Source organism: Aythya ferina (assembly GCF_964211825.1).
Source record: "Aythya ferina genome assembly, chromosome: 11".
Classification (NCBI taxonomy): domain Eukaryota; kingdom Metazoa; phylum Chordata; class Aves; order Anseriformes; family Anatidae; genus Aythya; species Aythya ferina.
The window spans coordinates 13,489,160-13,503,612 of NC_140307.1; the positions used below are offsets into that span (position 1 = coordinate 13,489,160).

At 37.3% G+C, this 14,453-nt stretch overlaps 1 protein-coding gene across 7 annotated transcripts in view; it reads left to right on the forward strand.

The window, feature by feature from the left end:
• Positions 1–14,453, forward strand: part of SCAPER (S-phase cyclin A associated protein in the ER) — a 241,245-nt gene that overhangs the window by 101,951 nt on the left and 124,841 nt on the right. For all 7 annotated transcript variants that reach the window (XM_084532001.1, XM_084532002.1, XM_084531998.1 and 4 more), the window contains 3 exons: positions 8,788–8,888; positions 10,000–10,116; positions 12,602–12,762. In XM_084532001.1, the coding sequence (XP_084388127.1) occupies positions 8,788–8,888; positions 10,000–10,116; positions 12,602–12,762 (379 nt within the window). The remainder of the gene's footprint in view (positions 1–8,787; positions 8,889–9,999; positions 10,117–12,601; positions 12,763–14,453) is intronic.

Genomic DNA, 14,453 nt, shown 5'->3' on the forward strand with positions numbered 1-14,453 from the left:
GGAATATTCATTTGTGACGTGGTCTTTTGTTTGTGACATGTTCTCTTAAAGATTGCTGTTAAATGTAAATCAGTACTCACCCCCGCCTTTGGACAGGAGGAGTTCAGGTCATTCTTAGGCTTTTTCCATTTTCAGTATTGCAGTACTGGCCTCCTGAATATTTTAAGATGGAAATTCTGCTTACAGATGTTTATTAAAGCTCATGCTACAAATAAGAACGGAATAGCTTTACTTCTATGTTCTTTTTTTTTTTTTTTTTTTTTTTTTTTTGGAGGGGGGGAGCTTTTTATAGTGTGTAAAAATATCTGTCGGTTAAAATGTTACCAAAAAAAATACCAACAGACAAATCAGCTCAGTTGAAAATGGTTTAATGTATTTCTACTGTAAGTAAAGAGCTGAGGATTTTGATAAATGAGAACTCCATATTGCTACATTTTTCTATTTACTTTTCACTTATTTGACAGAATATTTTGCTAACTCTTCATGAAGTACTATTTTTATTTTTACTGCTGAACACGTGAGAAACAATATTAAATAAGGAATCCTTTCTATTGAGATAAATCTATGATATAAAAAACAATTCACATTTCAACTTCTAAGTGATACCTCCTCAACTTTGTCTTGGTCAATTGGCACGTGCTGTTCTATTTAAACATTGCAGTTGTATGAAGGTCATATTAAAAGATATTTGTAAAAATGAAATGTGACATTCAGGCATTTAAAACCTTCCCATTAACCCGGTATAAAGGTGTTCGTTTTTGATTTTGTACTTTTTGCTCCCTTGTAGTCTTACAGTTGGTATAGTTGTATTGATTATGTTGTCACTGGAGATAATGTTTGATGCTCCCAAATCGGAAAGGGCTCTAGTGGCTGCTTGTGGTTGAAAATGCAGATGAAAGGTTTGTGGTAAGGATACAAACAGTGGAAGTGTGTGTAAGATCAGCAGTGGTGGTGTGTATTTTCTCTCAACTTTGGGCACTGTTGTAGGTGGTAATTTGCTATCGATTTAACTGTGAGAACTCCCAAACTGTATGCATAGATACAGCTTTGTTGCTTTGCTTATAAAGATAAAACAAAAATTGTTCAATTATTTGAAAAAGAAATAAAGGATCCTCAAGTTTAAGCATTTCTCTGCATGAATCAGTTTGTCCAGTGATGCTGTAGTCTAATAGATCTGACAGTGACGAGCTATAGTCTAATACATGTATATCTGTCTATAACCTTGAGCATTTCAAAACATGAATGCACTGGATATTTATACGTTAGCTAGGTTTCTATGTCTAATCTTTATATGAAATTCTATTACCTAGTATTTTGTGGTTTTGGATGGTGAACTTAGGCACAAAAATACTAGTAATGCCAAGTACCCTTTGCATCTCTTTCTGTCTCCTAAAAGGAATTAAGCCCCAAATTATCTGCGGATGGAATAAGGCAGATTCCATTGCCAGTGGAATTTTGGTTAATGTAACAGAACTTCTGCGACTGATTGATGGTCTTAGGTGTCTCAGCAACTGGCAACGGGGAGAAGAGTTATATATATGCATAAAGTGTGTGTGTGTATATGATAGAGTTTGAGCAACTGGATCCAGTAGCTAAGGATACTTTAAGTTTAGGAGATTCTCAACTACTTGAAATTCAACGGATGTCTTTTTCTTCCTCCTATGATGAATTAATGGCTTCAGCTGCTTTTTGTTTCAAAAAATTTGCTTTTCAAGATGTTAAAAATTTAGTTCAATGTTCTTTTTAAATTTCTGTTTGGCATTACTTCATACTTGTACAAACTTTTATCTTTCCACCTAGCCCTTACTTACTGGTATAGTTCTACAAGATTTTGAGCAGGATAGTTTCTCTCCTTGTTTGTAATGCTCACATACATTGTTAAATCAGTCCACTTTGGGTACGGTTCAATTAAAAAAGTTTTATTCTTCTTGAGATTTTTGTGCCCTTCTACAAAATGGAAAAAGTACAAGATACACTGTAAAGAGGTAGATAAAGCCTTTTCCTTAAGTCTTGACATTTTGTAGGGCGGTGTTAGGTGGAAGAACCAGCTGAAGCAACGTTAGTGAAGGCCTTCCAAGTGGGGGGATATCTGTGAGTGATTTACCATAGTTTCAGTTGATTGAAGGCCTCCCTGAAGGAGAGAGGAACTTGTTTCATTAGGGGCTCTCACTGAGAATGCTTCGTGAGGGCTGGTTTTGGTTCAGGATATGCTAATTCTTATGATTTCAATCTCTTTGCATGCAGACTGAGACCCGTAGTAATCCATGCTGATTACTGGATTTCAAGACAGCTAAGAAAATAAAACTGTTTCTAAATGTGTTGGAGCTAAAGGTAGAAAAAAACACAAAAGGCTTTCCTAACTTCAATGAAAGAAGTCTACAAAGATTCAGTATAATGGTCAAGTGAATCCAGACCAGATCTTGACTACATTTTCACTCATAAGAGCTGGTTCAACCCTGTCCATCTTACTTTTTGGAAGATAAGGTTTTATATTATTTATTTCTTTTTGTACATTTCAATTTTCTAGCTGCATCTACTTGGTGCCAGGGAAGTGGTGGTGGAGGCAGAATACAGAATCTGAGTTTGTTACTTCTGACTTTTGAGGAGAAATGATTTGTTATACATGAATTTCCGTTCTTTCCTTGTAGCGCTGCAAATCTCAAGAAAGGTGTCCCAAGAAGGGTTATGAAGCATCTTATTTCCTCTACGCAGGTCTCTGAGTGTTCTGTTTAGATACATTATTCTTGTTAGAATGTCCTGCTTCCTTTGACTCTGAGTGAAAAATATCTTGGCTTTGCAAAGGAATTGGAAAAACAGAAGCAAAACCAAACTTGTGCAGAATACAAGGTTGTTGGTTTTTTGTTTGTTTGTTTGTTTTTAATTATGGTTTACTCAGCATCTCTTGCTTTCAACACCTAATCAATGCTAATTATGTCTCTATCAGTGTCATCTATTTACTGTATTTCTGTCACTTTCATAACCATTTTGGACATTGACTTAAGACATCTGTACAACCAGGTATTCATTTTTTTGATATCTAGGGGAACATTTCCAGCTAGAAGGAGAATTTCAGCATGAAGTAACGTCTGTTTTGTATGATGGAATATCTTTTCTTTTTATTCAGTAAAACCAAGTTTCCCTGAAAGCCTAAGACAGTGATTTATGTCTTAAAACATGTATAATTCTTTTTATGTTTCTCGCAAGACTGAGTCTTTCAGATCAATAGATTTTTATGGAACATACATTTTGAAACATTCTCATATTATTTGAGAAGGTCTAACTCTGCAGTTGGAATACATCAGGAGTACAGCAGTCTGCTGCTTCTCTCTTGTTTTAAAGAAAATGCTTTTTCTGAGAGTGAAGTTGTTCAGGAAGAGTTATGTGTATATTTCTTTCTAAATAAATACCTTGTGGCTGTGTTGTGACAGCCAATGCCCAGTGAAAATCTATTCTGGAACCATTCTTCCTGCCTTTTTGGACACTTAAATTTTCATTGTTGTCATCTTCTGCAGATGGATGAAAATCATTGAAGCTAACGGTAAGGGATAGGAAAATCAGGTAGTGATTGGGAGTTCAGCCTCACAGATGGAAGTGGTTGAGGTATTTCAGGATAATAATTTATGGTTTTTAGAGCAGATTTGGAATAGATAGCCAGCTGCTAAAAGCCACCATCTCTTCAGACTGGCAGTCTGGATGATCCTGTTCCTGGCCCTTTGTGCTTAATAACGTATATACTGCTTTTGTGTAAATAAATTGTGTGCTTTAAGTTCTTGCACGTGTCCTCTGACATCTGGAGGAAGATTTTTTCCATAGCAGTGACACTTCTTAGGAACACATCCAGGCAGGTGTTGAATATGTCCAGAGAAGGAGACTCCACAGGCTCTCTGGGCAACCTGTCCCAGTGCTCTGTCACCCTCACAGTACAGAGGGGTTTTCTCATTTTCAGATGCAGCTTCCCATGCTTCAGTTTCTGCCCATTCCATCTCATCCTGGTGCTGGGCACCACTGGAAAGAGTCTGGGCCCATCCTCTTGACACCCTTCCTTCAGCTATCTATATACATAAATATTCATATATTTATATGCATCTTTGTTTAACCTAACCCAGAGCTGGCTTTAAGTGGTTGTAGTTCCAAGTACAAAGGAATCTACAAGGAAGCCATTTTGCACTGAATTACTAAAACACCTGATTAACATTGAAAACATAAATTGAAAGAAAGAAGGAACCTATGTTGCCAGCTAAAATGTACTGGAGTACATGAAAATGGAATTTATTCTGCTAAATACATAATCTAAAATATTCAGCATAGATAATTTAAACAAAGCATGCTTAATTTGTAAAGGAAAATGTGTATTTCTATCCATGAGAATAAGCTGCAGTACAGATGTGGTGACTAAGTTCCTCTCTCACACTGCAATTTAGAATTGTAGTGACTTAAAAAACGTGCTATCTTCTGTGCTTTTCTCTCTCTCTCTTTTCCCCTTCCTTGTTTGAGAATAGGAGGATAAGTGGAGAAGATGAAGTTTCAAAGCAGCTGCCTGATTTCCAGGCAAAGTGAACCTCTGGTTTTAAAGGCTATAATCAACCTGGCTGGGACCCAAGTCAAGATGGTTCTGATTCAGGAGTACAGGATTATTCTAATACAGCTATTCTATTTATAGAGAGACTTTCTGATTGGAAAGGCATTAATATGATCAACTGAAGAGTGTAGAAGCACAACTTAAATATACGTATGTACATAAAAGCTGAAGCAGTAGTTGCGAACTGGAGAAAAGGAAATGCACAGAAAAAAGCTTTTTAATGTGCAGGGCTGTGAATCAGAATGATGGAGGAAACAGGAGCTGTATTGTGTGTGTTTTTAGTCGTGTGTCACTGATTTTTCATTTAGCTGTTGTTTTTTTTTAACAGTACTGCTTTCTTTTTTAGTTTGAACTGGTTCTTTAAAAATTGTGTGGGATAGATATGACCTTGAAAAATAATGGGATTTAAAATTGTTTTGACTCTAGTGCAGCCATACTCTACCCCATAAAGGTTCCTTTTTGTCAGCACCTTCTCAAGTGGTACGAGTTTCCACTGCTTCAGCACCACAGGGTATATCTGCTACATGCAATACTGCAGGTAAGCTAGAGAGCTGTATTGATGTCCAAGACCCAAGAGCCCCGTGCACCGGTATTGTGTGTCAGTAGGACAAAGGGATGGCGCCAACCATCCTGCTGTATGCGCCAGTAACTAGAATTAATTACAAACCAATCGAATCCGTTGCAGCCAATTGGTAAACTAATTGGTAATTTTAGCTGTACATCTATATGTAGTTATCTGGATGCCTGTAACGGCGCTTTCAGAGCCACTTTTGTTCTGCTTCATCCTGCCTGACAAAATGGCCCTCATAGCTGTAGGGAGAAAGATGTGCATCAGTGAATATGGGGCCGCTCCAGCTGCTTGTCTTGTTTGTATTCCCTTGTTCGTAAAACATGACTCGGATTACAGCTGCATGGTTCTGCTCTGATCATTTCTGATAATGTGCAGCTAAACATTCCTTAAAATAGGGTAAGCCATTTATTGTAGTTTTTTCATGTGCCAGCTCACTTCAGAAATATAACTCATATTCAGATTGATTCATGTTTTTGTGAGGAATATCTCAGTGGCAGACTTGAAAAATAAATGATTCAGAATTAAATTTTGCTTTCTATGCCCTTATTGTTAATAACAGTCAGCACAACTTAGTGTAGGCTAACTGAAATGTATTTGAATTGAATTAGAAAGCTGAAATTTTATTAGCAAAACTGGAGAAAAAAAAAAGAGCTGGCTAAAATACTTGACTTGTTCATTTTTTGGAGCAGACTTTAACATGCAAATTATTTTAGTGTTGTAAACTAACTGCCTTGTAAGAAAGATTTTTGCTTGCTTTTTTGTGGAGTATTTCAAAACAAAGAGTAACTTTCAGATCAGCAGTGGTACTATGTTTGACTTCCTTCTGACTTCTCCTTTATAACAAACAGCATATGTTCTAGGTCTGTCGTACATCCTAGTTAAAAGGATACTTCTGTGCAAACTAAAGCTGACTTTTAAACTTGCATGTGTTAAACAAAATTAATAATCATCTTTACATTTTGTACAGAAAAGAGTTTTGCATGTATAAAAGGTCCTTTTTCTGTTAGAAGTAGAAGTGAATAGGAAGTGATGCTACAAAAATAGAGATCAGTTGGCTTTACTGTAGTAGAATTCTTACTGTTTTCAATGTGTTTTTTTTTTTTATTGTTTAAGATTTTTAGTTATACACTTAACTAATAGGTTTTTATTTTATGTGGTAGAGACCAACGCATAATTTGCAATCTTCTTCTAACTTCAAGACATTGCAATGTTCTGAATGAAACTGCAGCACACCTACATAATTTCTGACAGGGAATGGTTAAACCTGCCCAAGAGCTATGGGATGGAGTACGTTGCTCTTAAGATCTCTTCCAGTTGTATTATTTTATAGTATATAAATCTTTCAAGCCATGCAATATGTTCACAAATGCAGTTTTTTTGTGATTAACTCAGGTAAAAATGGGTAAATTCTTCAGCAACTCCATTATAGTTCAAAAATAACTTTTAGAATGGTAGAAAACTAACTGGTTTGTAATGGTAAAGATTGTAATACCAATAGTCTGGGTATTGTAGTTGTAGGGTCTGGGCTTGTAATCATTCTGTAGTGGAGGATTTGCAATTAGAGACTTTTGTTCACTTATTAAGGTGTACTAATCAGAGAGGAGAATGTAAGCTTGGCACTTTGCAGGTCATCTTGTCTATTTCGCAGTAACTTTGTCAAAGGCAGTCGTTTTATAAACCAGATTTAATGCAGCCATCCTTTCTATTCTGTCTGTCAAAATAGTGCCATGAGATTCTCCTTAAAGTTCCTTTATTAGTATAATAGTGCTGATAATCTAATGTGGCAGTAGGATGTCTGTCACAAACCCAGATGAGCACAGGGGCATCCATCTGTGCCCCCTTTGAAAGATCTGCACTCTTGAAAGACCATAGGAACAAGGTACAGTTGGCTGTACTTCAGGGCTCAAGATAAGATCACCCGTATGGTGGACCAAGGGAAACCAGCTGATGTGATTTTTTTGGACTTCAGCAAGGCTTTTGACACGGTTTCCCATAGGATCCTACTGGACAAAATGTCCACCATACAGCTAAATAAAAACATCATACGATGGGTGAGCAATTGGCTAGCGGGCAGGGCCCAAAGGGTTATGGTAAATGGGGCTGCGTCAGGCTGGCGGGCGGTCACCAGTGGGGTCCCTCAAGGCTCCATTTTAGGGCCGGTACTTTTCAATATTTTTATAAACGATCTGGATGTAGGAATAGAGGGTATTTTGAGCAAGTTTGCTGATGACACCAAACTTGGAGGAGTTGTGGACTCAAATGAGGGCGTAAAGGCCTTGCAGAGGGATCTGGACAGGTTGGAGAGCTGGGCGATCACCAACCGCATGAAGTTCAATAAGAGCAAGTGCCGGGTCCTGCACCTGGGACGGGGAAACCCTGGCTGCATGTACAGACTGGGCGATGAGACGCTGGAGAGCAGCCTAGAAGAGAGGGATCTGGGGGTCGTGGTAGACAGCAAGTTGAATATGAGCCAGCAGTGTGCCCTGGCAGCCAGGAGGGCCAATCGTATCCTGGGGTGCATCAAGCACGGCATCGCTAGTAGGTCAAGGGAGGTGATTGTCCCGCTCTACTCTGCGCTGGTGCGGCCTCACCTCGAGTACTGTGTGCAGTTCTGGGCACCACAGTATAAGAAGGACATGAAACTGTTGGAGGGTGTCCAGAGGAGGGCTACGAAGATGGTGAAAGGCCTGGAGGGGAAGACGTACGAGGAACGGCTGAGGTCACTGGGCCTGTTCAGCCTGGAGAAGAGGAGGCTGAGGGGAGACCTCATCACAGTCTACAACTTCCTCGTAAGGGGGTGTCAAGAGGCAGGAGACCTTTTCTCCATTAACACTAGTGACAGGACCCGCGGGAACGGGGTTAAGCTGAGGCAGGGGAAATTTAGGCTGGACGTCAGGAGGGGGTTCTTCACAGAGAGGGTGGTTGCACACTGGAACAGGCTCCCCAGGGAAGTGGTCACTGCACCGAGCCTGTCTGAATTTAAGAAGAGATTGGACTGTGAACTTAGGCACATGGTCTGAACTTTTGGGTAGACCTGTGCGGTGTCAAGAGTTGGACTTGATGATCCTTAAGGGTCCCTTCCAACTCAGGATATTCTATGATTCTAACTAATTTTTTCTAATGCAAGGATTTCTGGATTCTTCAGAAGGAATCCCCTTCATCTGATACAGTTGCCATTGTGTAACTTGGTGTTCACTCTGCAGACAGAGGAATCACCAGCAGTATGTTTTTATTCTTCCACAGGTCTATAAGAATGTATACACTTTTATTTTATTTTATTTTATTTACATATTGGATGAAGTATTTTAAAGGATAATGATTTTGACAGAAAACAAACCAACCCTCAAACAGTAGTATCTATGTATATTAGGAATTATTTTCTTGCCAAATTTTTCTCTTCTGTCCTTAGATGTTGGTGCTTGGAGAGATCTTGGAAAACATGTTTTTGATAGAATAAGTGTTTTAATGTTTGTTGACATAAAAATCTTAACTGTTTGGGCTTCCCCGCCCCCCTTGTTTTTATTTTTGATAGGAAAGACGCAGGCCAGTAGCTTTCCTACTTTCTACTCACTTCTCTTTTTGGGGTCATAGGAACTGTTTTTGAAATACTAAGGTTTATGTACTGGTTGCTTTTCAGGAAGTCCTGATGATGCTTGATAACTATGTAAGGGACTTCAAAGCGCTGATTGACTGGATACAGCTACAGGAGAAACTAGAAAAGGCTGATGCTCAAAGCAGGTAATGAGACTTTTATTTTTTTCTCTTATCTATATCCAAAATGCAGACTCATGATAAAAGTCATTCTGCAGCAGCCATTTAGCAAATAGAACCACTTTTAATAGCTGTTGTAGGGAACCCAGAAGAATATTTTTCTTTTGGAGGTAATTGATGTGAGCATGTAGTGGGGATTCTTTCCTCCCTTGCAGAGTTATCAAGGAATAGTGGTGCTGGAAATGGAAGGGAGTTTGGAAGGATGGTATTAGAAAGGTAAAGCTGTTTACATCATCACAATTTGTGCCTTAAAAAAGGCACAGTTAAAGTCACTTATGTGAATTTTTTTTTTTTTTAAACCCTTCTTCCCTAACAGTGGGTTCTACAAATTTGATTTTGTTCTTAATTGCCGGTTGTAATTTCCATGTAATCAGATTAGCTTCAAGAGCAAGAATTAAAAGTAGGAAAAAAAAAAGTAGAGGCATAATAAAACTGCAGTTCTGGTTTCCATCTCATGCTCTGTCTCTTTGGATGAGAATACTTTATGTTAGTAGCAGTTAAATTAATTCAACCTGTTCAATTATCTTTGCTAGTAGACATTTATCAGTAAATGTTATTGCAGATTTTTTGTTACATCAGTGGTGTAATAGAATGAGTTGATGGTGATATATTGGGTTAGTTCTAATTTTTTATTTTTATTTTTTCTCCTGTACCAGGAGATATTTGTTACATATATTAAACAAAGCAGCATTTAAACACTATCAAATGCTCTGTTATATGGGATAAGACAATGTAGGTTTCTTCCTTGATTTGTCAGGGCTTTTTATGTGCATTGTTACAGTCACTAGAACTAGAGGGTATTTCCAGTTCTACCCTTAGTCATTTTCCTTTTACTGGTTGGTTTAATGTTTAGTCCCATACTGAAATTTAAAATAAGTGGTGTAGTTTAAAAGTGAATGATTTTTGATCTCAGTCTGGCTAGTACGGTTTGGATTCGGTGTGGAAACAATTGCTAAGATGCCTGATTATGTTCAGCAGTATTCCGTAATACTATAGAGCATTTACAGATCATGGTAAGGTGACAGAGGAATAGTTATTGAGAATTTTATTTTTAACCATTTCTTTCCTGAATTTGCAGACCTACTTCACTAGCCTGGGAAGTAAAGAAGATGTCTCCTGGACGCCATGTGATACCAAGTCCCTCAACTGATAGAATTAATGTGACGTCAAATGCTCGAAGAAGTTTAAATTTTGGGTATGAAAACAGATAAGTCTATTAAAGCTGAAGTAAGGATTTATTTGAAGCTGAGTTAATGAACGTGCCATTTTTCTATAGTAATCAATATATTGCTTTGCTATTTATTAAGTCATACCTACAAATATTTGCATTAGTGGAAGAAAAGCATATGTTCTGTAAAGAAAAAAAAACTATCAAGGACATAATTTTTTTATTTATTTTATTACATATTTAACTATTGTATTTTATGTTCAGGTCTTTGGAATGACCAGTTGGTGTATTTCATGTTACCTATTTAATAATCTTCTACAAAACTAAGGTTAAAATTTGTATAATTGTAATTCTAAAATTACCTGTATGAACAATGCAAATGGCCAGCTGAATATGCACAAGTATTGATCAGAAGGAATGAATGTAAACTGAGTTTATTATGACTCTGAACAGCAAAATTGATACAAGTTTAAATATAGAGCATGTTGTATACTAGAATAACGCATCTTTCACTTATCTATAATGAAAATGACTGTGGAAGGAGCTCAACAAAAATATGTATAAGCACCATTTTAGAGCAGCACTGTCTGGTGCTGTTTCAGTTCTGGAGAGCACGTGTCCAATCTAGATCATTCTCAGACTGCGTTATTAATTCATTCAGGATTGATGAGTTCTAGAGCATGTACCGTAAGTAGTGACAGTGGCCTTGAGAGATCCATTAGAATATTTGGTCAGGACCGCTGAGTGTTCAGTTGTGTTTAAAATTTGAATATCAGAATCTATGAAGATACTACAAACTGGTGGAAAAATTACACCAACAGTGCTAGTGTCTTTGTATGCATTAATACCTACTTGACAGTGTTTGAGAGGTTTTCTGCTTAGATACGTGATGATTGGAGGAAAATATGTGCAAGCAGTCAAAGGAAAAATTTGAGTATGGAGGAAATAAAAGCTCTTTATTAAAAAAAAAGCTCAGCAAAATGTCTTTCCATTAAGTTTTTTCCATTTACAGTCTGGTCTTTGACAGTTTTACTATTCATTTGTATACAGCTTGCTTTGTAAATATCTACTGTAGTAGTTTGTAGCTACTTAAGTATCCTAATGCAGCCTGAGGTTTTGGTTGGCCTCTTTTTCTGATGTCCTCACATTGTATTGCATCTCCACAGGATCAGAGGGGATTGTAAAAACTAGCTAGAGTTTCATTATATTCTTTATAGCTGTTTGATGGCTGACTTGATAAAAATGGGAAATACAACCACCTGATATCCCACTGGCTTAAAATAAGTGAGCAGTCTGGTTATGTAGGGGTTTTCTACGTATTTGCTTGAGACTCGCAAGATCTCCAAATCTTTATCCCTGCTTTGCTTTAGCTAATGATGCAGCTGGATTTGTTGGACCATCTTACTCAGCGTTATAATGTTTGGAAGAGAAATTGGTTCTGTGGTGCAGATAAAGTGAACCTTGTCACTGAAAAGAACTGGATGCTTCTTGAACAGAAGGGATGTTAATGTTTTCAAGTTTATAAAAATCATTTGGGTTGCGTTCATTTGATTAAAGTATCGTGGTTTTGCTCTAAGTGGTGGACAAAAGAAAAAATAAAATGAAAAACCATTACAGTTCTATCCATCCAGAAATTCAAAGTTTAGCAGAGTCATTTAGGTCTTTCTGGATGGCTCTCCACTTTATTTCTGTGGAGGAGGTAAGAGAAAATAGATGTATTAATTTATTTACTTAACTGTCTAATGAAACAAAGTACATTATGGATTTGTCTCATCTACATTTATAATTAAAACTGCACTTCAGTGGACTTCCTGTACATATAGTTTGACTACTCATATTCATAATGGTTGCAGCCCATTCTGTACAGTTCACTGGTGTGACTGGGCAGGAGTTGGGAAGACGCAACAGAAGAGCGGTTATACTTGGCTGTAACTAGGCACCAGACATTTAGTGTTATGATGTTACAGTTTGGTATCAGAGGATGTTTCTTGTGGCAACTGTTTCTACATCGCTGCGGTGTTGCATGTTACTTTTGCTTCTTGACATTTATAAATTTTAGTCTGAGAAGTTAGCTTCCTGTTAATTTGGTTTCATTGACTTTTACATATAAGGAGTCTCACATGGAGATTTTTCTCCAGCTGCAGCATGGCTTGGTATCTCCTTCTGACGTCAGTGTGACTGGAAATAAGTAAGAGGCTATCAAGGTAGTGCCTGATACCTCCACCTGCTGATTTGTTGTTGTGTCCTTGTTTCTGTGGCTATGTGTACCTTTTTAATGAGTTGAATTTTGTACATATTTTTCTATTAAGACATCTACTGAGGTTTTTAATGTTCAAGGAACACAGATTTTGAAAACTTGGGAGAGAGAAAATAGGTTCCAGTTTTTGGAAATAGATCTCAATCTAAGTCAGTAAAGACCAAGATTCAATAAGGGATGTAATGAGAAAAAGTTTTGTAATGAACCATTGTGCTCTTTGATTAGACACTAATGAGAGCTATGACTTCCATTTAGGAACCCATCAGTGACGATTTCTGCAACACGCCTGGCTCCTTCTGGTGTAAGTTGGGCTGATAAGGTAAAAGCCAACCATGGAACTAAAGCTGCTAATCCTGAGCTAGCAACACGGCCAACCTGCCTACCAACTCCAGCACAGAAGTCATCACGAAAAAATGGCAAGTCTTTTTTAAATGGCTTATTTTCACAAAGCACATGCTATAAAGTTAGTTTAGCAGGTTACCTATTTTCAAATCGAAATGAAGTCCAATTTTGCATATCACAATATTAAAATTGGAATCAAGGATGGAGAGAAAAGATTCCTGCAGGTATGCATTATCATTGTGATAGCTAAGTTTGAGACAAAGTTGTGTTTTTGAGTATAGGTAGCATGCTAATGTATTTCCAGCAACTATAAATTGATCTGCTAAAACATTAGTGCATAACACCCCAAGAAGAATCTTCAGTCACAAGCTGATAATCTAACTGAGAGTGAGTCAGAGGTACAAAATTTCTTTGCATGAAACCTCTGTGTATGTTTTCTATACTACATCACTGACGTCAGGATCGTAGGAGAAAACAAAGAGCTGTCACTTCCAGGGAAAAAAAGAAAAAAAAAAATCATCTCTGAAGAACAATACGTGTCCAGGATTCTGTAAAAGAGCTCAAAAGTAGTTTTATGTGATCAGGGAGACAACATGATTAGAACTACACTCAGGTGACGGTGGCTGGCTTTTCTTTCTTTGAATACAAGATGACAACTTTTGCACACACTGGAGCTCTGATATTATTTTGAGAACTGCGTTTTTTCAATTTTTTTTCCATGAGTGGACCTGTTGACTTTCTACAAAACCAGCAGGCAAGGTGTAGAAATCAATATTCAGATGAAATTGTGAACAATCTTTTAAATTTTATTTTTGAAGAGAGAAAATACTGGAAGAGAATATATGTATTAGCATAGTGGTACATTCAATCCAGTGGTAGTAGAAATCCTGTATGGTGTTTCAGATACGTGATATATGAAGGAGATAAAATCTTGTTGAAGTGTCTTGCAAGTTAATGTAATTGAGTCAGTAGCATGCAGATTTTTATGCTTAGAAAGAACAATCAAAACCATACTCCAGAAGTGGTTGTTTGGATAGGATTTGATCAGTGCTGTTTGTGTAACAACATCTTGATCTATAAAGTTGCAGTGAGCTGGTTTGAGTGTAGTAGAAGTCTGCTGAATTTTCAGCATTGTAACTGTAAGTTGAATTCCACTTTTGACTTCTGTGTGTTGTTGAAAGTATTCATAAATTTTTTTCCATCGATTATCTTTCATACTAAAATGGCAGACTCCAGGCTGTTAAAATACCCACAAGAATGTCTGATGAAGGTATGGACAACTTCATTAACTATGCAGGGAATAAAAGTAGTCTGCACTTCCATATGGATAACATCTTCTTTAGAGGCTAAAAGGAAAACAAAAGACCTTATTCTTATGTTAGCTTTAGAAACTTAAAGGACTGAAGAATCCCTGTTGTTCTGTGTGTTGTTAATGGCCGTTACTTGCAGCTGATGAGCTCCAAATAGAGCAAAACCATTTAGGTCCTATAGTACTGGCCTGTAAGCTTTCAGTAATTTTTAATTTAAATGTACTATAACAGACCTGAAACATTTCACGTATAGAACTAACAGTCATTCCTTGTAGAGACTTTGTTTATTAAGAATCTCTTATCTCTAACACTGGAGAACTTCAATGATTTTCTCATGGCTGAATTGCAATTTTTTAATAAAAGAAACCAGATGCTTTTTGGAGTGTATTTTCCTTCATATGGAGGGTGGAATCTCTTGAGTAAAATCAAATTGATCTTGCTGACTGGAGCATGCA